This window comes from Streptopelia decaocto, assembly GCF_964273445.1.
Source record: "Streptopelia decaocto genome assembly, chromosome: 3".
Classification (NCBI taxonomy): Eukaryota; Metazoa; Chordata; class Aves; order Columbiformes; family Columbidae; genus Streptopelia; species Streptopelia decaocto.
This window is the reverse complement of record NC_138656.1, coordinates 103491444-103513420: the sequence shown is the minus strand read 5'-3', so window position 1 is coordinate 103513420 and position 21977 is coordinate 103491444. Positions and strand designations below refer to the sequence as shown.

The window sequence follows — 21977 nt, the reverse complement described above, 5'->3', positions numbered from 1 at the left end:
CTCATTTATGGAAATCACAGAAAACACGCAAGTCTCGGGAGTCGTTTTCATTACATGCCCAACACCAGACGCCGGACGCCGCCGGCAGCCCCTTTGCTCTACGGGCAGCCGGCGATCTGCCGAACCCCCTCACACCGGGTACCGCTCCGAAACCAAGCACCCCCCGTCCCTACAGAACCACCACCCTGCCTGCAAAGGGACACCCACCCACCCACCCGGGCGGCTGGCGCTGGGTGCCAGGGGAGCCCGCCTGCCATAGGCAGCAGAAATAAGGTTGGTTTTGCCGTCACAGCAGCCCCCGGGGGAGACCGGCAGCACACTGACGGGCGCAGCGCTTTACATAAGCGGATGCGAGTGCCTCGGGCGGACCCGGGCAGCTGGGCGCCGCCTCGCCGGGGAGCGGGGACGCTCCCTACACCCTCGCGGCTCAGCGGAGGTACCCGCACCTCCCGGCCGCACCCTCCCGCTGCCCCCGGCTCCCGCCCAGGACACCTTACCCTGCCGCTCCAGCCTCTGCCGGCAAGGGGCGGCCCGCGAAAGGTGCGCGGCGCGCCGCGCTATCCCGCGGAGCCGCAGCAGGGCGCCGCCGCCACAGGCATGGTCCCCACCCCCCGCGGCGGCGCCGTCAGCCGCGGAGCCGGAGTGTGCGCGGCGACACCGCTCCCGGGCTTTTCTCCGGCGGGGGCGGAGGAGGAAGGTGGGGCGAGGCGGGCGGGGGCGAGCCGAGCGCCTTTAACCGCAGTTTTCCGCCATTAACCGCCGCGCTGCCGCCACCACCACCCGCTTTGAAGCGGCCGCCCCGCTCCGCCGGGCACCGCGGCGCCCCCTGGCGGCGGCGGCGGGGGGAGGCGGGCGCGGGGATCCCGGGGTTTCCCGCTTGGCAGCGCCGGGCGTGTTCCCTGCGCGCATCCCCGCGGCGGCCGCACCGCGCCCGGTGTGCTGTCGGTCCTCCATATACTTTTTTTTAATTTTTTTTAATTTTTTTTTTAGGGAATCACGTCTGAGGTTGCCCTTGGTGTGACGCCCCCCAGCCCAGCAGGTCATTCAGTGGCAGAAGAGAAACAACGGGGAATTTTACGAAGGAGGGCAGAAGGCTTTGCCTTGCTTGCAAGGAAGGGAAGAAGGGAAATGTAAGGAAACCATGGCGGTCATGGCTGTTTCGCAAGCACTGTTTAGCAAAAACAGCTGCTTTCCTGTTGTTGGTTTATGTATGGAGCAACAACCGGCTTTCTTCTGTAATGCACGGAGGCACAAAAGGAAAAACACCGAGCTGGAGAGATTAATAGGAGCTGTCTGGTTGATTTAGCAAAACGGAGTTTACACCCCTTGCCGGAGCCGCAGCAGGGGTGACACAACACAGCAGTCCCGGGGGGCACCTCACGGGGGTCGTGGGGTCAGGGAGGCAGGAGCCAGAAAGCATCTCCGTGCAATTCAGCTCCGTGGCACCTGCGCTCTTCAGGAATATGCAAGAAAAAATCTGGCAAAGGCAAGGGTGGCGGGAAAGCTAAGCTTCCCCACATACACAGCCAATTACTGCGAAAAACTCCATTTCGGGTTGCCTAATACAACAATTTATACTGAAGCCTGAAGACAGGAAATAAGCTTGAGAAGCCACTTGTCTTTACTCCTCTAAATTGACTAACATTTGTCTCTTATTTATTATAACAGAATATATATTTTTTTTTTTTCAGCTCAGATATTGATGGACAGTTGTGTCTTTTGTCATGGCTGTCATCTGAACAGCACAAGGTGTTTTAACTGTCTTCTCCCAGCACAGCCCAGTCCACACAAGCATGTAACAAATGCTTTTCATCACAAGGAGAATCACCACTATTGTTCTCCATTTTTGCCTTGATGCTGCCCTTGGCACCATGCAAGCAGCCCCCTGTGCTAAATACAGACTACATCCAGAATTACAGATCTTTTGTGAATGAGGTCACGCATTCTGCTATTATGGTTCTTGGTTATATTAAAAAAATAATGATAATTACAGGCAAACTTAAGAAAATAGAAACATTTATTGAAATGTGCAACATACTTATGTGGAATATTTAGCACTAATTATGTGACAGCATCGTATAAAAATTCGCCATTTATAACATTCAAATATACCAAGAATCCTTCATACTGAAAAAGAGAGCATCTTAAAATGCATCTTAAATTACAGTTTTATTCATTACCCATGGTATATTCATGATGATTTTAACTAAAGTAACTTGTTCTCCCAAATGTTCATTCTCTGCAAATTTTACATATATGAACAGCTGCATAATGCTACTAAAATACAGTGTAAGTTCCTTCCCAGTTCAGCATCTTTAACAAGTGCTTAACTGCAATATTATGAGATTACACATGAAAATACAATTAAGCATATCTGTGTTTACAGGACTTAAATTTAAATCCTTGCTCTTCAGGGTCCCAATGTGCATGTAATTTCTAAGCCTGGGAGTAGTTCTATTGAATTCAGTATTATTTTTATAGATCCATGCTGAAAGTTAGGCCCAACTATAGAATGAAAGCCTGAAGTCCATTTTTGATCAAACGTGAACTGTGTTTATAGATTAAAGAAAATAAAATAGGTTAATAAAGCTATAGCCCCAAAAACATGAGATTTTACACAAAAATGAGTTGTGCATATAAAATGACCAATAGTACTCTATAACTTCAACAATTGTCTATCAAACTGTGTTAAGACAAATTATTCATGTCTAATGTACACAACTGGCATTTCCTTTGGGAAAGAGTATCAGAGCAGAAACTTTCTTAATTACGTATGGTAGCAAGAGGTGATATAAAATCCTTAAGATTTTGAGAATATTAGAACTTAGCACCTTCTGATCAAAGCCATCTTCACTGTCTTTACATCATTTACTGAAGTTTCACATTTTCAGACCCAGTTTGTTTATCCTGCAGCTTCTTCCGTAGGCACAGAGGATGTCTGGCTGCACAAGAACAGCCATTTACAGAGAAAAATGCAAAGCAAAGAATGTCAGGATTTCTGGATCTGAATGGGAGTTTGTGCACCTCACATCTGCGTGCTGCAACACAGCTGGCATTTTCTGCAGAAGCAGCAAGCTGGTAGATTTAGCGGTACATTGATGCACTAAATCTTTCCCCATACTGGGATTTGAGCCAGCAACAAAGGAAAATGCTTCTTTTCTGTCATGCAGCATAGATGCTGAGGAAGAGGCTAGATTTAACATTTGAACAATGGGAACGCAGAGGAAGTCAAACCCTGCAGTTACATAAATTTGCACGGCCCATAGTTGCTACTCAGGCAGAACTCCAACGGAGGTCAGCGCAACAGCTGCCAAAAGACTGCGGGGTTAATATCCGTGGGCCACATTTTAAATGTCACTCAGTATTAATGCAAGAAAAAAAATACTGAAATTTAAGTGGCTAGGAAGTGTTATGATTGCAAAGAGAAAGATACAAAGAGACAAAAGAGCACCACTGAGACAGTATATTTACAGTTAGGATAGTAAAAGTAGAAATGGAAACAATTATAAATGGAAACATTTTCACAGTGTATTCAGAGGTGTACCTTCCTTTATTCAGAAGGAGCAGCTCCTACTTATGCACTTTCCCCCTCAACTTTGAAGATGCATTGGGAGAATGCAAAACATTTCTCTTGAAAATCTCTTTAAAAGACTCAAATAGTATTATAAGAAAAAAGAAAAAAGGTGTAATTTTCTCTGGTTGGTACATTTAATGCATGCTGGCTCCCAACTGCTGTAAATATTTACACATGTGGCACAGTCCAGGCATAGAGTTCAATGGACAGTAAGAATGAGTAGTGCCAGTTCACTTATGCTCTGTGCGATGCTTATCCCCATGCCCTTCATACAGAGCTTTCGGGTAGGACTAGTTAAATTTGGAAAATTGCAATTATAAACCCATAAAAATTGCCAGAAAACCAAGAACAAGGGCAACATATTGGATTTTTGGTTTTGCAGGGGTTTTTGACATTTCTCTATGTTGATTCTGCCAGCTCTTAATCAAAGACAGCTATCACAAAACACGATTAGCTTCACTTAATACCTGCATGTTTGTAATGAGCAAGTAAGAATGAATACTGAGTCAAGCAACCTTTAAAACAAGGTTACACGATATATGAAATTTGTAATTCCATGGCCTAGCAAAATAAAAAGCATGCAAATAATACAGCCAGTAAGCAACAGAAGATACATATTAGGTGTGCTACATAGTATTAATTAATTTCATTAGGAACCTTCATCAGAACTGTTTGTATGGGGAGAGAAAAGAGTGTTAAACATAATAAATCAATGTTTGCAAATAAAAGGAAAAAAAAAAGAGGAAGTTAAGAATAAAATGCAAACATTGTTTTCAGTGTAAATATTTGTTAGAACTAAGGTCATTGCCAATGTGAAATAAGCAGTTGCTTGTCATTGGGTAAAATATACATGTATGTTTTAGGAAAAATACAATATTCTTTCTTCAGTAAAAATCCATTTTCACAGAAAATTACATCCTCGAACATCTTTGCAAATATCGTGTGTGTATATGAAAGGAAGGGAGAAGAACAACAGCTGCTTTTATGGTTAAGTCTCAAAGAGTGAAAAGGCCAATCTTTTCATCGTGATTTCCTTTTAAATACAATATTACAGGTAATGATTCCTAGATTCTGACCCTTTCTTACCCTGAAAAAGGTGAGGGCTGCTTCCAGAGCCCTGCCAGTTGGCCCTCTTGTGATCTAGTGAGGAACTGCAACCCACCTTTCTACATGAACGGGGCAGAAAACATTCTCTCTTAAGCGTTTCTACTTATCAGTCATAACAGCTGTTTACAACGAATTAAGAGATTGTGGTGGTTTTCGGTTTGTTTTCTGGCATGCACACTTATCTTAAAACCATTTCATATGTGACATTAGCTTAATGGTTTGCCCTCAAGTCCATCATACAACAGACTAGAAAGTCAATTTCAAAGAGCTATTTATATGAAAGTTCTGAATGTACTTGGTAATGTTCAATGAAACCATAGATAAGAACATAATCCACATTCTAAAAACATTTAATACCTTCACATACAGAGTTACACTGAACATTGATCTGTATAATATACCAAGTGTAGTTAAAAGCATTACATATATACATACATATATACACATGCATATGTACACACCCATTTTCTTTACATAATGCACCTGCCCTAACTCAGTATATTGAGTTACCAGTCCAGTTTCATGTCTGCTTTACTCCACACATACTTTCCTCCTCTTTTTAGGAACATCTTCTCATCAAATCCACTGAATTTAATAGCTGCTTCTATACCAACATCTAGGATAGACTTGGAAGGCTCTTTCCGTCCATTTCTACAGTTTAGAAAACGCATCTGGAAAATCAATAGATAAGATGTTAGAAAGTCAGTTTCTAAAAGCTTAATTTTTCTCCAGAATTAACAAGTTGTGCTGCAATCCCACAAAAGCCTCTGTAACTGTGTGAACGTTTCACTGTAGTCCTTAGAAGGAAGCTCACAGACACGCTGATAAATGTTAGCAGGAACAATGTCGTACCATAATTCCCAAAGATTTGTGTTTGTTCTTCAGTTACATGTAAACTAAGTAGGCTCTTTGCAACTTAGCTTTCAGGACAAGTTCTCTAATTTAAAGAAAAGCAGCAAAGATGTGCTGCACAGATATACATCTACACTTGAAGATTCAAGATGTGATGATCATGCATGTAACCTGATGGCAACACCTCCTTAGGTCATACTTAAAGTTCTCAATATGTTTAATGGGAAAAAAATACATACCTTCCTTGTACTAAATTTTAAAATTAATTTATAGAATGCACAGTAAATTGATTTGGTTGTAACTGTTGCAGACATACATATATTAGCAGAGAAATACCAAGTATCAGACAAAGACTTACGTATTCATCCAGAATGAGGTATGAATCCCTCATCTGTAATAGATCGAAAGAAAAAAACTAAATTAATATACAAACCAAAATTCCATTGTAATGAAAAACAAAACAACTATTCATTCAAAGCCTGATCCAAATCACTGAAACAGGTAGTATCCTCCCACTATTTCAGTGAGCTTGGATCAAATTCATAGAAATGAACGACAAGATTACTAGCATGACTTAATGCATCAATAAGCCAATAATTCTTTGAATATGATCTCTCAAATGCCTAAATGAAAGGTGGGTACCCAAATGGATAAAGGTGTCTTAAATAATATCCTAATTTTCTATTAATTTCTACATCAGCAGAACTTACACTATTTTGCATACTAAAATGATTGTGTCATTTTCCAAACAAATTACTTCACTATTTAAGCTCAGATGTTTAACTATCACAGTGGACAAAGGTGTTCTCATAGCTCAAAGGTAATCTGTCAGGTCAAAAAGCTCTCAGGTCTGCACCAGGAAATAGGCCAACAGCTGAAATAAGTCATTTGCTCAGCTAACTGGGTACCTCCTGCATGACCACCCCTAAAATTCTCTGAGTACCTGGAGCTTTCTGCTGTGTACAATGGGAAATCTGTTTGATCAATTTGATGCTCATCTTTCACACAGATTTAACAGAAATCAGAAAGAGTCTTCTAGAACCAAACCTACTAAGGGAAGTATACTCTTTTTTTCTAGGACTTCTTACATGGAAAAATGTAGAAACTGTCCTGGATTCTCATCTAAACACCTTCACTGATGAGTGCTCTCTCCCACCAAATGACTTAGACTGCATTTCTATGTCTTCATAGTAGAGGCAGTCCAGCCTCCTCACTTGAGCTCTCTATACATTGAAAAATAAACTGTAAATTGAGAGTATTGATCTGTGGGGAGAAAAAGGAAGGTGCGATGGGAAATTTAAGGCATTCTTGAATTTGGTTCAACTCAATATCTCCTCACTCAGTGAATGAATTTTCTTAACAGTGAGTCTCCTAACTCTCCTCATACCATGTATAGGGTCTGTAGGCATCTTACAAAAGATCCCGAACTCCACTCTTAGGCATTTTACTGCAGTTAACATAAGCTCGATGGAAGCTCATCACGTTAACTGCTGGGCTTTGCAGTAGTGCAAGGACTCTTCTTGTGAATAAAGAGCCTGAATGTGCAGTCCAAAGGAGTTTGGACAGACAATGTTAAAAATGTGAATTTATTGTGTAAGGGAGTACCTAGTAACATGTCAGGCAAAAATACTAGTTTTGTTCCTCAATACCCAATATAATGGTGACTAGGATGATATCTTTACTATATATTCATCAATAACACTTCCATAGTGTAACATCGTGGTGAATCTCTATTAGAAAACTGCACTTGGACTATAAAGTGTTTACATTAACATACAACCTTTTCAGCATCTTGTGCCCTAGTGGGGAAGAGCTATTCCGTTATAAAGGGCTTAATTATTTTTTAGAGCTCACCACTCAGCTGTGGAAAACTCAGTTTCTCCTATTTCTTTGGTGATACTTTATAGATCCATCTCTCTGAGCAGAGGCCCCACAATGCTGAGAGAGGACTCCTGCTGATTTCCACAGGATTGGGATCAAAGAGTTTTTGCTCTTCTATTAATAATTTTTTGCTCAATAAAAAGCCTTAAATAAAATTTTAAACCTTGGCTTCCACCATAACTGAGCAAGTTGTACTGTACCTCTTCTAAGCCAAGTAATAGTAAAAGTGTTAATTGCCATGAAAGCTTCTAATTCTTTTCCATCTTTCCAACTTTATTTCAAAATAAAGTTACAAAAGGTCAGTTTTGATTTTACCTTCTGGTTAGATTCTGGTACCAAACAGGAGACATCTTTGTGGCGATCCAGGAATCGTTCAAAGTCTTCATCACTGATAACAAATTTCTCCGCTTCTCTCAGGGCATCCTCACCACTGTTCTCCCCTTCGATGAGCAGGCATTGGAACACCTGAAAACAGAAGGCACCTTGTTAAGATTTTATGTTTTCACTTGCCTTGAGGATAGGAGATGGTCACCGTGACAAAAACCTTCAGTTGCCTCAGTAGAAATGTCTTTAATTTTTAAGTCAGTGGAGCTGCACTGACACAAATTGTGATAAGCGAGTACTATATGAGGGGCAGAGTACAGATTTATTTTTAGCAAATTAACATTACATAGTTCTAAATGTAATTACACAGTCATGGTTCCTGGCCTGGTTTCCGTAGAAATCTTAACTGTTCTGGTCTTAATAAGGGGACAAATAATCAAAAATTAAATAAACTTTTGATTGAACCTCAAATAGTATGGCTGTATTATAAAAGCCAGTAAGTACTATGTACAACGCAGACTATCAAGTCAATCTTTATTCTTAAAGATTTTAACCTGATTGGTGACTGTAAGTTGAACTAGCTTCAGATGATCACAGAAAAGCTATGGAAGCCTCCTCAGAAACAAAATGTGATAGTCTACTTAACAGCCGCCTTCTAAAGGCAAAGTCCTCAACTACATTCAGAACAGACTTTGAAGGAAAAAAGGTGCCTTTGCCATCAACATGGTGTGTAACCCCAGTAAGAAAGTAAGACAGGAAGCTTGATAAAATGTTAACGTGTATGTCATATTTTCCTTACACTCCTTTAGTAGGACCACTTAAAGTGGTTTGGGGTTTTTTTCTGGAAAATCATGTGTGTATACCAATTTCCATGAAGCAAATAATGATAAATTATTCAACTAGTTCTTCCATATTTATAAGTCATATTATCTTTATCTATTTTCAAACTGATAACATAATGTGTTTAATACACTTCTAGCAGAAAATATAATATATACACACTAACTACTAATAATCTAACAGAACATTGATGTCTAGTGTACACTTAAATATTGCTAAAGATATATTAACTCTAATGTATCATTGTACACTAACGTTTTCTCCTTTTCTCAACACCATGACATGTTTTCAAAAGTTAAAGACCTTCTGTCTTATTTTTAATATAAAAAACTGGACTTGCATATGCTGAAATAGTAATTTCGTATAAATATCACAACAACAAAAAAAGATTCTTGACATATTGAGCTCTACTTAAGTGCAGAAAGAGACAGAAACTGTCTCAACACCATGTAACACTGGCAAGAAGCCCACTAACACCAGCCCAAGCTGGAGCTGGAGATCCGACTGAGATCATTAGAGGTTCAGATGACTGCAGGACTTCACTTCATCGTTACTTTTCCCTGAACAGGAAACCTGTAATATACGCTATTTTCTTACCTTCCAGCGCATGGGGTTAAGTGCCTTGATCTGCTCATTCATATCTTCCTCAACATTAAATCTGTTGATCACTGAATTTATTTTGAAAGCAACAGCATACTCTCGACACCACTGTCTCAGTTTATGCAGATTTTCCACATGGCTCTTCTTTCCTTGACCACGGCCAATTAAAGCGTTGACATCCTCATCAAAACTATCACATGAAATTGCCAGAATGTCTAAATATTCACCTGAAAACAAGTTTTTAAAGTTAAACATGCATTTTGTGTGTGTGTCTCCAGCACTAGGGAGACAGTCTGAGCTATAACTTTATTATACTATTATACCAAAGAGGCAATAGTACAAACTGCATGTGTTCACAACATAATTAACAGTGTCTCCTTGGTATTTATGTTTGATGTAACCTTATGGAAAATGGACTACTAACAAACCATCTCCCACTTGCACTGAAAACCATCTTTGGTGAGGCTGCCCTGAAGAGGCTCCCAAACCCCCCCAGTGCTTGAGTTTTTCCTTACCATACTTCTTGAACCACCGTTCTCTAATCAGGCTGCCGTTACTAACAATGCTGACACTTGGTAGCTTCAACTCTTGCTTGCAAAACTGGACCAGTTTGCCTACAAATTCGCCTCTGTCCTGAAGAAAGGGTTCTCCTCCTGAGAAATTTATTTTCTCCATTCCTAGAAAAGGACCAAAGAAAAATGCTGGGACCCTCTGCCTGCCCGTTCCTCGCTCCCTGTCCGTGCCCGACTGAAGCGATATGAAGAGGGAGCCCGGCCGTGCAGCTACAGGGAGAACTTCTCCGGCGTCACTTGGTCCTGCTGGGACGTGGCCGCGGCGCATCCCCCCGCCCCAGCTCCCACCAGCAGACCCCCCGGGCTTACCCGCCTCCTTCAGCATCGCCAGCCCCCTCTTGGCCTCCTCCAAGGGCAGCACGAAGGAGTTTTTGGCCGTGTGGAAGCAGAAGCCGCACTTGTAGTTGCACTGCCGGGTGAAGTGGTAATTGACGCTGGTGGGCGTCGGGGACCAGTCGTCCCGCTCCCGCCGCATGCCCGCCGGAGTGGTGGGCCGGGGGCCCGAGACCCGCCGCCAGCCAGGCAGGGGCAGGGACAGGGACAGGGAGAGGGGCGCCAGGTTCCAGCACAGCGCACCCAGCTGCCCGCACAGCGCGGCCAGCAACGCCCGCGCCACCGCCAGCGGCAGGCGGCACAGCGCGCCCAGGGACATGGCTCGGCTCGATCTGGTTCGGCTCGCTTCGACTGGACTAGACTCGGTTCGACTAGGCTCAACCTGGCTGGGCTCGGTTCGACTAGGCTGGATTCACCCCGGCTCTGCTCTGCTCTGCTCGATTCGGCTCTCAAGCTGCACCGAAGCGCCCAGCACTCCGCTCTTAAGAGTGCGGCAGTCCACCCTCCCCAACCCCCGCACCGTCCCCTTCCGGCCCGCCGGGGCGCGGGGAAGCGCACGGTTTCGTTTTCCTTTCTCGCAGAACAGAAACTTGGCACCGAGCCACGGGCGCTGGTTCACTGTTCCTATTCTCCCGGCCCCCCCCACTACCCCCACCCCCGACCCGCCTCTCGGCCCTGCAGGGCCGTCCCGAAGCCGCGGGCTGCCCGGAGCAAGTTACTGGTTTGGTCATCTCCAGGTTCGAGCACCTCTAGCACCTGAGGACTCATGAAGCGGGGGAAAAGCTGAGCTTTTGTAACTCCACTGCAAACTTCTCAGAGACAGCCATGAGCTCTTGTAAGTTTAAGCAGGTTTGCATTGCAGAGCATTCCAAGTTAGGGAGCCTGATGACTTCAGATTCATGAAAAGAAACTAATTGACAGTTTTTTAATTATTGGCCTAAAATACTGCCTAAGGCACCTCAAGCAAAGCTGGCTATTCATCCGATATTCACCAAGTTTAATATAGAGTTAGCTTTAACAGCAGGAAAAATTGGCAGCTGCCTGAGGTGACACATTGGCGGGGCAGATGGCTGTCCCCTCATGGTAATACCAGGAGAGACTGGGACCAAACTGCCAGTTCCCATATTCCTCAGTTCCTTGGTGCCACAACAGCTATTGCTGGGGAAGAGCAGCTCCATCACAGCACCGGTTGCCATCTGCAGTCCTCCAGTCATCTAGACACACCACGTAGGTCCTCCACAGCTTTTCAACCTCACACTGCCTTCAGTCAGTCTGTCCTCATTCTGGAATGGACAGTTTAGTGTCATCACTTCTGCCAAGGTACAGAGCCATACTCAGACCTCAACACCTACCAACAGCATGTTGGCTGTCGCAGGCTTAAATTGGAGTTTCACTCACTTCCATTGACCTGCCAGAACTGCTAATGTAGCAGGACAATCTTGCTTTCACATTGTCTTCTTTGTGGTTTTGGTTTGGTTTGGTTTGGTTTGTTTTCCTTGAAAAGGGGATAGGAGAACTAGCTTCATCCTGTTTGCAAATTTTAATGGAAAATAAAACTTACTTGTGAATAAAAAGTCTTTCTTTTATGTTAATTAGTACTGTCATTTACTAGCCTTAAATCCCATCACCTTTCCTTCACTTTCCTGGAGGTAATCTACTGGCACAGTAATGTCTGGATCAGTAAATAACAGAGCTTCAGGTTTTCCCCTTCAGCCAGTATTTATTGTTAACTCTATCAGGTGTTTCTTGCTGGAACAGATTCATGCCAGTCAGGCAGGATGGGAGGCTTCTCGCTGCAGCATGATGGGAAACATCCCCGTTCCCAAGCCTTTCCAAAACTGCGTCAGAGCTTGTCAGCAGAGAATTATCCATGTGTTCTTCCAGTTCCTTGAGGTTTACATAAGTTTAAGGATGAAAGTAGGTCTTTTTAATAAAGTAAAGTGTTTGTTGATTACAAACTTGAAAATGGAATTGTGAAAGGAGGAAGGCAAGAAAATTCAAGTTTAGACTGAAAACTGACATTGAAGTTGCTCCTTGGTTGTTGCAGTGTTTCAATTAATTTGGAGAAGTCTGGTATGCTCTATTTCCCTCTTTGCTCTGTACATCCCTTCTGCTTCATGTTAGGAACTCTATCCCATTTCATATCTTCTCTGGCCCCAGTTCAAATTCCTTTCTCACCTCATTCCTGTATTTTGTTCATGTCAAGTTGAGTCAATGCAGATATAGGGACCACAGCCTTTCTCCTTCCTTTGAGATGAAAAACTTTTACTAAGAATACTTGTGGTAAGCACAAGATCTTAAAGACAATCATAACACTTCAAATTGTGCATCTCAATAAATATTCTGTGTTGTACCTGATTATGTACATGTGTGTGTACATATATATATATATACAGATATGTATGCCACCAAGCTCACAATCTCTGCATATAGGTTTGCACAGACATCTGAGTACAGGTAACAAATTATCATTTAGCTCACCTTGTCTCAGAAACTTCTCCAGCATTGCAGAAGACCCACTGAAGCTGGCACAGTGATCCAGAACAATTGCAGCCTCAGCCCTGAGCTCATTGCCTAGTGCCTCAAGTGGATAGGAAAATGAAGTTAAAAATATTTAATTTCCAAAATCAGTAAAAAATAATTGAAGATTACCGAATTCTCTCAACACAAGACTTATATCTGATACACAAACACTCCAAGAGTATGTCAGAAGAGTGTTGCTAAGTGACTCAGTAAACAAAAACATTACCATTTTTGAACTGATTTTTTTTAAAGGGAAGATCTTTGTTTCAAGGAACAAAACATCCAGAGAACCTAACACTCAAGCTTACTCAAGACTTCCTGTTCTCTGCAGTTTTATCTATGCTTTCTTACAAAATGGCACTTATAAAAGCTCTACTTTTTGCCTCAACTAAGTATTTTTTCAGATGTTACTCTCTGCATTACTTTTAAGACCCACAAAGTAAACCTAGACTGGGATATGCCCCTACAGATGTACAAGTCCTAGCAGCAACAAGACATTTGTATTTTATTTCCCAAACTGTTCTAGCTCACATGCTTTATGCTGAGACCTACAAAAAGCCACAAATGTTCCTTTTAATATGCTAGCTTTGAATCTACAAGAAATGTTGCAAGCAAGAACTGAAATGAAATTTTCTGTCCTGGAGCCTTCTAGAAGAAATTTGGAAAATATGATGTTCTTTAAAGCAGTAGGAGGTCTGATTCCTTCCCTTTCTTTCCTAGAGAAGTCATCTTACAGTGGCATGGTGGAGTCCCAATACTCAAAATGTTTCAGTTCTGCAAATCTGCACCAAAAAACCTTTTAAATATAATTTTTCAGAAATGATTGAATAATGGGATTACTGGTGCACTGGATGGTACAGAGTTACACAACTAGCATGGAAGAATCCAACTGGATAAACATGGATAATGCTGTTGTGCTCCCTAGTTGCTAGGAAAGCAAAGCTTTAAAACAGTGATACATTATTCATCTAAATAATGTATTTTTATTTATTTAAATAAAGAGATTGCTTTTTTCCAGTGTGGCTGGTTAGCAGTTCCAGTCAAATGCTATCTTGCCAGGGAAAGTAGGAAATGAGAAATGAAGCACCACTAATGTGACTCAGAAAAGCTTGTAAACAAGGTTATATCGAGGCAGTGGGAGGGGAAAAGGAAAAACGAAAGTAAGCTCTTTCCATTTAGTCAGCAGGGAGGGCAAAGGCAACATTGTCATCAGAAAAACAGAAAAAAACAGAAGAGAAGGAGCCAGACAGGTCAGTGAGGAACACGGCTAGCTTTTTAAGCAGTTTGAAGACAAACTTGGCTGCAAGTCAATTGGACCTAAAACAAAATGAGTTAACAGAAACGTGGCAGATAAGCTTCAGTGTAGATAAAAGTAGGGAAATGCACACAGAGAAGAATAATCGAAACCTCGTATACCTAATGCTGAGCACAGTAATGGCACTTACATCTCAGGAAAGAGATCTTGGAGTCACTGTTGCTACCCCTCTGAAATCAATGGCTCTGTGGGAGACAGCAGCAAAAAAAAAGTCAACAAAAAGCTTAGTATCATCCAGAAAGGTATTGAGAACATGGCAGATGGCATTATTTTGCTGCTCTGTAAAACCTCTGTACATGTAGCCATACCTTGACTAGTGGTACAGTTCGGGTTTCAACGTCTAGGCAGGACCTCACAGCATTAAAGAAGTTATCTCTGCATCTAAATTATCATGGGGATGAAGCATCTGCTTTAAAAGAGACAGGGGCTCTCATTTCTGGCATGATAAAGCTGACTGAGCTTTACAAAACCATGGAGGTGATAAATAAACTGAATGTTGAACTGTTACTCACCAAAGTCAGTAATATTATTAGAAGAGGCACTTGTTGAAACAAGCAGGATATGAGTTTAAGACTTATAAAAGAACATTGGTTTTAAGCAATGGGTGCATTGCTGTGGAATTTAAGACCATGGGGGTTTGTGGAGGTAGACCATATCACGGAGTCAAGAAGGGATTTAGACAGATGCATGAGCAAGCGTCCATAAATAGGTACTAAAATGAAGAGATGAGGATGTAACATTCCTAACTTGGTGACTGCATGGTGGAGGAGCATGAGGACTAGGAAACTGGATCATGGATAAGCCAGGCTTATGCACAGCATGTCGTTCTGCCAGACAAAATATTGGGTGAGAAGAGCCACTAGTTTGACTCAGTAGTGCATATTATTAGGTTCTTAAAATCACCCTCTATTGGCTTCTTGTATAATGAGCCATGTTTTACCCTGGTGCTTTTGGTATCCACACCCAGCAGCCATAGCCATGTGTTTGAGTGATGTGGCATGATGCAGGAGTTCTTAGGTATGAAAAGGTGCATGTTGCACCTGAAAAAACTAGTTTTGGTATCTGCTCCTGAGACTGTCCTAAAGAGCCTCCAAAGCTGTGTTCCCAGTTCCCGCTGTGGCCCAGTCTTCCACCAGCTTCCTCAGCATGGGCAGATTCCAACTAATATAGCTGCTCTCTAGCTAACCGATGCTGCCTACCAGCTGCTCCCTCTCCCTGCTCCCTCTCCCTGCAGATATGCTAAATGAAATATATTTGTGCAGCATGCTTGAGCTGACCAGAGGAAGACATTGGGTTTCTCAGTGTACTTGCTTGTCGAATACATATTTTCAGAAGATGCATCAGAAGCTTAACTTTAGATATCTCTGAGTAGCAGTCATCTGATCATAGAAAGGGACAAATAGGATTCTGCAGAGGTGCAGGTTCTTCTACATTTCAAGTTACATATTTTGAAAACTCAAACATTTTGGGCAACATTACTCAGAGCAGCTGACATGAACCTAACTGTTACAGCTATTTGCAGTGTTTCTGGTTCCTGCCTCCGAGCTGATGAAAGCTGAAATTGGCCATCACAAAGTTATGCAAACACTGCAGGCTTGTAAAAGTCTGTTTTACTTCCCAAATTATTTGACTCCACTCATCTTGTTATCAAGGCACTGAGTAACAGACTAGTGGGGTTAAGTTACCAATATGCCCTCGCAGCTCAGTGCTACTTGGGCACTGCAACACAGCAAACCAGTTCAGTTTCGTTTAGGACTTGCTTGTCTCTTTGGGCCAGTCTGCAGGAGCAGAGTGCATTTGCACGTCTTTTTTTGGAGACCTGCCAGGATTCAACCACAGGAGTCTGTGGGAACGTGACCCTTTTTTTTTTTTTTTTGCGGAGCGGAACGGGGAAACAGAAAGGGAGCAGGCAGAGCCGATCCCGAGTCCAAGACCTTATTTTTCACTTTCACTTTCCAGACCGTCCATGCGCAGGACCATTTCCCGCAGGGACCAAGCCCGTTCACTTCAGTGCCACTAAAGCGGGAGGGAGGAGGCAGAAAACCCTCCCCCGAGCAGCAGCACTCCCCGTAGCCAGGCGCTTTCCCGGCCAGCCGGGCAGGTTTCGTTTCCCGCTGGCCCCGCCGTTGCCCGCCGCTCCGCGCTGCAGCCGGCGCGGCTCTCGGCAGCGATGCTGCGGCGCTGCCCCCCGGGGCCGCCGAGCCCCCAGACCCTCCGCTGCCCCTCGGGCCCGCGGGGCCCCCCGCTCCTCCGCCGCGCCCTACCGCCCGCCGCCCCCGCCGTCCGCGACCGCCTGCGGGAGGTGAGCGGCCGGGGGGCTGGTGGGGGGGGCGGGCACTGGCTCCTCCAGCTGCGCAGGGCGGTGCGGTACGGAGGCAGCCGGTGCGGCGGGCGGGTGTGAAGGGTGACTGACATCTGTCCTTGCAGTGCGCGGCGTGGATCCCGGAGGCCAGGGCAGTACTCGACCTGCTGGAGGACTGTCCTGAGCACCAGAAGAAGGGAGGTTTTCCCGTCGTAGTTTTTGAAGGGCTGGATGCCACAGGTAAGAGCAATGTGTGGTTGAAGAACCACAGATGAGAAATTGTTGGAAAGAGCGACTGCTATGGCTTTCAGCCAGGTGTAAGGCTTAAAAGTACAAAAAACCCTGGAAACCTGTGACAGATTTGAAAGAATTAGTAATTATAAATAGCAGTCTGTCTTCTCTTGCTTGTAAAAGATCAAACGATCTATGCTAATTTTCTTTCAGTGGATGAATTCTTTATCCATGTAGATTAAAGAATAAAAAGAGTGGAGTACTGCAAATTACATTTCTTGTGCAGATGATGAAACATAGTTTTACTGGAGAGTTTTCAAATAAATGAACTAAAATAATGGTAGTCCGGGGAACTGACAGCAGTTTGTCTCAGAGAAATATTAGTTGCCTCTGAATAACTTTGTTTTCTGTATTTTCTGTTAAAGAGAACTTAAAAAGTCCTCTAAAAAGAAAATATTGGGTGACAACGTAGCAACATCCACATGAATTGTGACCTAGAAAAGTATTCAAAATGGATATATAGAGAAACAAACATGCATTTAATGCATTTGAAAGAGTGGAGACAAAGCTGGCAAGAGGGAGGGATGGAAGGGCCTGAGAGTACAAAGTAATAATTCCTCAAACCAGACTCGTAATCCTTTTCCACTGAAAACCTTATCTTAATATATTCAAGTTAGATAGTCAGGTGTCAGAACATGTGCTCCAAGTGAACAGATAAGAGCATTTTTCAGTTTTTAAAACCCAGTTGAATCTGGTATGTGACATAACACGTTTCCTTCTGTAAATGAAATGCAGGCAAAACCACTATAACCCAGGCTGTTAAGGACACCCTGAATGCCGTTTTGCTAAGGTCTCCACCACCTTGCATCAGTCAGTGGAGGACAGTATTTGATGATCAGCCAGCACCCATAAAAAGAGCATTTTATGCTGCAGGCAACTACATTCTTGCTTCAGAAATAGCAGAAGCATCCACTCGGGCACCTGTGATCATAGACAGGTTTGTATATTTAAGAAGTCCTCTTTTGTCAGTGCCATCATACAGTTGTTCAGTGTTACAAGCAGAAGTTGTCAATTATAGTATCCGGTTTGTTTGTTTGTTTTGTTATGTTTATTTATTTATTTATTTATTTAAAATGATACTTCACTGGTAGTCAGATCAATATTAAATCTAAAGAATAATACTTGTGATAACAGTCAGGTGGGGGATTTCTGTCAGTATAACACTTGTAACTGGCCTTACAATACGTCATATATACAGTTAGGAATAGTGGAGGTATGGACTTTGCAGCCTGAGCCAAAGCGGGGCTCCGTGACAAACCTGAGGAGAATGAGGGCTGCTGATCAGCATAGGGTCTGAGATGCAGGTGAATTAGAGTGATTGAATTTGAGGTAGATTTACCCTTTGAGGCGGTAAAGCCAGGAATATACTTCCCACTTTTAAAAAAATTATTTATTTATTTATTTTTCTATGTTATTTCTTGTTTCCATTAACTGCATAGGCAGCTTTCAGTATTACTCTTAATTAAGAAAGTCTAGATACATTTTGAAACTCCTGGCCTGTTTCAGTAGAGGTACGGTAACCATCCCCTCACAACACAGATATACAAAAGTTTGGATATGTTTGACTGACATTTTTAACCAGCCTCAAAAACACTGAAACATATAAAACACAGCGGCTGATAGTGGTGGGAATGTTAAATGCAAGTGAAATGCATAACTGTTAATAAAGTCTGTCTTTGTTCACACGTGGTTGGAGGCCTCATGTTCTCTACCAAATCTGCTGCATGAAGTAGGATGGCAACCACAAAAAAGAGAGTAGTGGATTTTGACTTGTAATGTAATTCTTTTTCTGACTTCTCATTGTATAAGAAGACTTTCTTTTGATAGGAGTATCTGGAAAACTCTTTGCCTAATATATCGCTTCTGCCATATGTTTTAATTTACAATTCACAGTAATTCTGAATTTTGCATTGAATGTTATTGCTCCGTTAAGAAATAATGGGTGGCACAGAATTGTTCTTTACATTTCCATTCAAAGTCAGTGTCACCTATATCATCATTGTTGCACTTATCATTATATTGACACCCATCTCCTATATTACTGAAAAATTAGTCTCCTCTTTAAATTTTCCTTCTCCATTCTGTACTTTCCTGAAAGATACTGGCACAGTACAGCTGCCTACACAATTGCCACTGAAGTAAATGGGAAAGTGCAGGATCTTCCACCAGCTCATGATGAGGTGTACCAGTGGCCTGAAGATCTGCTTAAACCCGATCTTGTTCTTCTCCTGACTGTTGATCCTGAGGAGCGAGTCCGTAGACTTCAGTGTCGAGGGCTGGAGAAAACAAAGGAGGAAGCTGAGCTGGAAGCTAACAGCTTGTTTCGCCAAAGGTACACTTTAATCAGAAATAAGAACATGGAGGCAATCTTGGTGCCTGTGGGATCAGTGAGCGAAGGGAACATGCTGTCATTTTAGAATCTTTCATGCTTTAATTCTGTTACTTCTTGTTCCCATCAGAAATCCTTTGGTTATTTTTACTTGTTAATTATGCCCACCTGGATGCGAGAACATTCTGAACCTTGCTTTATTCATCTCAAAATTTGTGGCCTCAATGTTTGGCATTATTAACTCTTGTGGGAACAGAGAAAATTATATTTGCATTCTCATCCACATCCTCGTAGACTAAATGTGGGAGAGTTCTGCATTATGAGAAGGCTTATAGTCTTAAGCAAGGGGGTTTTCATCCTGGTGCTTATCCATTTATCAAAGCTGACCAGAACAAAGTGCTGAATGATGTGTCAACTCTGCAATCCTGTGACTCAAAGCTGAGATCACTCGGTGGGCACACTTACACAGCGCGTTGCCATACGGTTCAGAGACACCTTAGTGGGCTCTGAATAAATTAACTCGGGTGTTACAAGGCGGCTGTCCACTGTACTGCTATACCAGACTATCGCATGCTAAGCTGTATATAAACAAATACCTCAATGCCATGCCATGTGAATAAGGATAGAGCTCTGGGAATCAGTGTCAAGGAAACTATGTGCTTCGAGGTTCATATTATAATAGCTACTAATAGCTTATTGCTCTTTGCAGTAGATTTCATTCTTAGCTTCATATCATGTTTTTTCCTTTGTCTCTGTAAACACTTTCTCCCGAGACTGATGGATAATGCCATTTCATATCCCTGCAATTTCTAGTTTCATTTGTTTTATATTTAAATAGAGTTGAAGAGTCGTACAGAAGGATGGTGAATCCTGTGTGCCAAGAGGTTGATGCCAGCCCCTCCAAGGAAGAGGTTCTCAAGACAGTGCTACAACTAATTAAAAAACACTGTGCTTTGTGAAAGCAGCTTCTGTGTAATAGCACTTGAAAAACTTTTTAGTGCACTTACAAGATACTTTTTGTTGCCCCTCTGGTTTTGGTACCTGAAAATGCACTGTGATGTGTTTTACCTCACAGAAGGATCTTCTCTTTCTTCTGTCGATAGTAATCTGTGCAGGTCATCTGTTTCACCATTGCCTACCATACTTCTCTGTATAAGGCAAAATAATACTCATGTTATTCAACATTCTTAGCAAAGCCACAAGCATACTACGGTCATGTGCGAGGTACCCCGGAGTGCTCTCTGACATGGTGACATTTCAAGAAACTGTCATGTTGCACCTTAATCACCAGGAGAACCTGCTCCCGCATCTGTTGTTCACCAGAATTCACTAGACTGTGGGAATAGCAGGATGTGCGGTTCCAGCTAAGTAGCCTTGGACAGGTTATACAGAAATATGTTTTTTATGAGTGTAAGGAGTGATAGCCCAGGCCAGTGAGAATGATATCTCAGGCCAGAAAACTGCCCCCATATGTATAATATGTGAATGTTGGGCCTGGGTGTGTGAATGAGTGGGTCAGAACGCGGCCCACAAGATATGTATGGAAATGTGACTGAAAACAGTCACAAGATGAGTGTGGTGTGTTTGGAATAACAATTATTGAAAAAACATCCTGTCTAACCTCTTAGTCTAGGTCCAGGTCAGTAGCCCTATAAATTGAGAACTGTTCTGCTCAGCTCCGCCTGGCTCTGCTCTTGCTGCTAACAAGGACTTTGTGTGTGTGTGTGTGTCTGTGTCTGTCTGCGTCTGTATGAATCATTCCTCATTGCCACCCTGGACTGCAGCTGGAGCATTAGTGCCCAAGGAGAGGCTGAAATGTCATCCAGCAGTAAAACAATAAAATGGTCATAACATTGAGGAACAGAGAATCCAGTGGCCCAGTGCTGTTTACTGGAGTAGAGGGTGAGCAGCTGCTGCTGTGATGGGCATCCTGCAAAACACGTGTTGTAAATGAGGGCCAGTGAGCATCTAGGCCTCTAGGGAATAAAGTCCAAGCCTATCAACATATGCAAATGTATACCAATTCATTTCAGAGGGAAACAGGAGAATGCTGACATCTTAGAAACAGAGACCTGAGAAGAACCCGAAATTAAAAAGAATTTGATAAGTAATTGCTAAAATATTTTTCTATGAAACATTTTCTATATGCTATTAATAGCATTGTTAATGTGAATTTGTGTTCTTTTGAGAGATGTGAAATGGAAAAATGCAGAGAATCTGAGCAATGGGAATTATTGTACCTTTTCACTTCACCTTTTCTTTCTCATCTGGGTTTTTGCACATACTGAATGTGAAAGCAGGCTACCATCAAGACTTCAGCTCTGCAAAGGCTGATTTTTATGTAGTTTCTCTATTGTTACTCCTAAGTTTAAAACTAAACATATGGATAAGCCTTTGTGGGGTCAGAAATGATCTGCAGATCCAGAAAGAATGTAACTAAAATGTAAATTTTATTTCAAATACTACTTTTGCTTACTTTCCTGTGTTAAAAAAATGAAATTATGAATGAATCTGTAAATAAAAATGTATTCACTACTGCAGTTCCTATAGCTAATCGGTATATGTATTACACACATGAAGTATATACTTATAGTCCTTGTTTTTTTGTTTGTTTGTTTGTTTTTGGTTTTGTTTTTTGTTTGGTTTGTTTTTGTTTTTAACCCAAAGCTGCTTAGACAGAACAGCAAAGCAAGGATGAGCAAACCCTCATGTCCCTTTCTCATGTATTTGTTAGAATTAGAGATCTGCAAGAAGTTGTGCTTCACATGGAAGATGTTAATGTGCATAATCATTCAGATACTTCCCATTTCTGTGGCATTTCTGCCACATTTTTGTCCACGGTGTCTGAAAAGGCTGCATTATTACTTTAATTTACATTTATAGCAAATGCAGAGGTTTCTCACTGGCTGCTGAAATGCAGGCAGGTCTGGGCGAGGAGCAGCAGAAGTACAGGAACACTGACCATCGCACACCCAGCAAGAGCATCACCCACTTTGTGTGATAAACTGCTTTGCTGGGCACGCTGATGGCCACGAGAGGTCAGGATTTCTGTTTCAGTGCTTGAAAGACCTTAAACTCCAAACAATTCCGCACAGATGCACAAACTTAGGCTATGCCTTGGTAGATAAAAATGT

The 21977-nt window shown here is 42.5% G+C and overlaps 3 protein-coding genes across 4 annotated transcripts in view; 1 reads left to right on the top strand and 2 right to left on the bottom strand.

The window, feature by feature from the left end:
• Positions 1-803, bottom strand: part of RNF144A (ring finger protein 144A) — a 68226-nt gene extending 67423 nt beyond the window's left edge. For both annotated transcript variants that reach the window (XM_082049971.1, XM_082049972.1), the window contains exon 1: positions 498-803. The gene's annotated coding sequence lies outside the window, so the exon portion shown is untranslated. The remainder of the gene's footprint in view (positions 1-497) is intronic.
• A 1196-nt stretch (positions 804-1999) lies between these two features.
• On the bottom strand, positions 2000-10652 carry RSAD2 (radical S-adenosyl methionine domain containing 2). Its single transcript, XM_082049271.1, has 6 exons — positions 10060-10652; positions 9694-9855; positions 9176-9405; positions 7730-7879; positions 5892-5924; positions 2000-5352 (listed from the first exon to the last, which is right to left on the bottom strand). Exons 1-6 carry the CDS (start codon positions 10400-10402, stop codon positions 5188-5190), a joined length of 1083 nt encoding a protein of 360 aa, XP_081905397.1. The 5' UTR covers positions 10403-10652; the 3' UTR covers positions 2000-5187.
• Positions 10653-15702: 5050 nt separating this feature from the next.
• On the top strand, positions 15703-21433 carry CMPK2 (cytidine/uridine monophosphate kinase 2). Its single transcript, XM_082049303.1, has 5 exons — positions 15703-16223; positions 16349-16463; positions 17250-17451; positions 18613-18846; positions 19682-21433. The coding sequence occupies exons 1-5, from the start codon at positions 16092-16094 to the stop codon at positions 19800-19802; spliced, it is 804 nt and encodes a 267-aa protein (XP_081905429.1). The 5' UTR covers positions 15703-16091; the 3' UTR covers positions 19803-21433.
• The last annotated feature ends 544 nt before the right edge of the window (positions 21434-21977 follow it).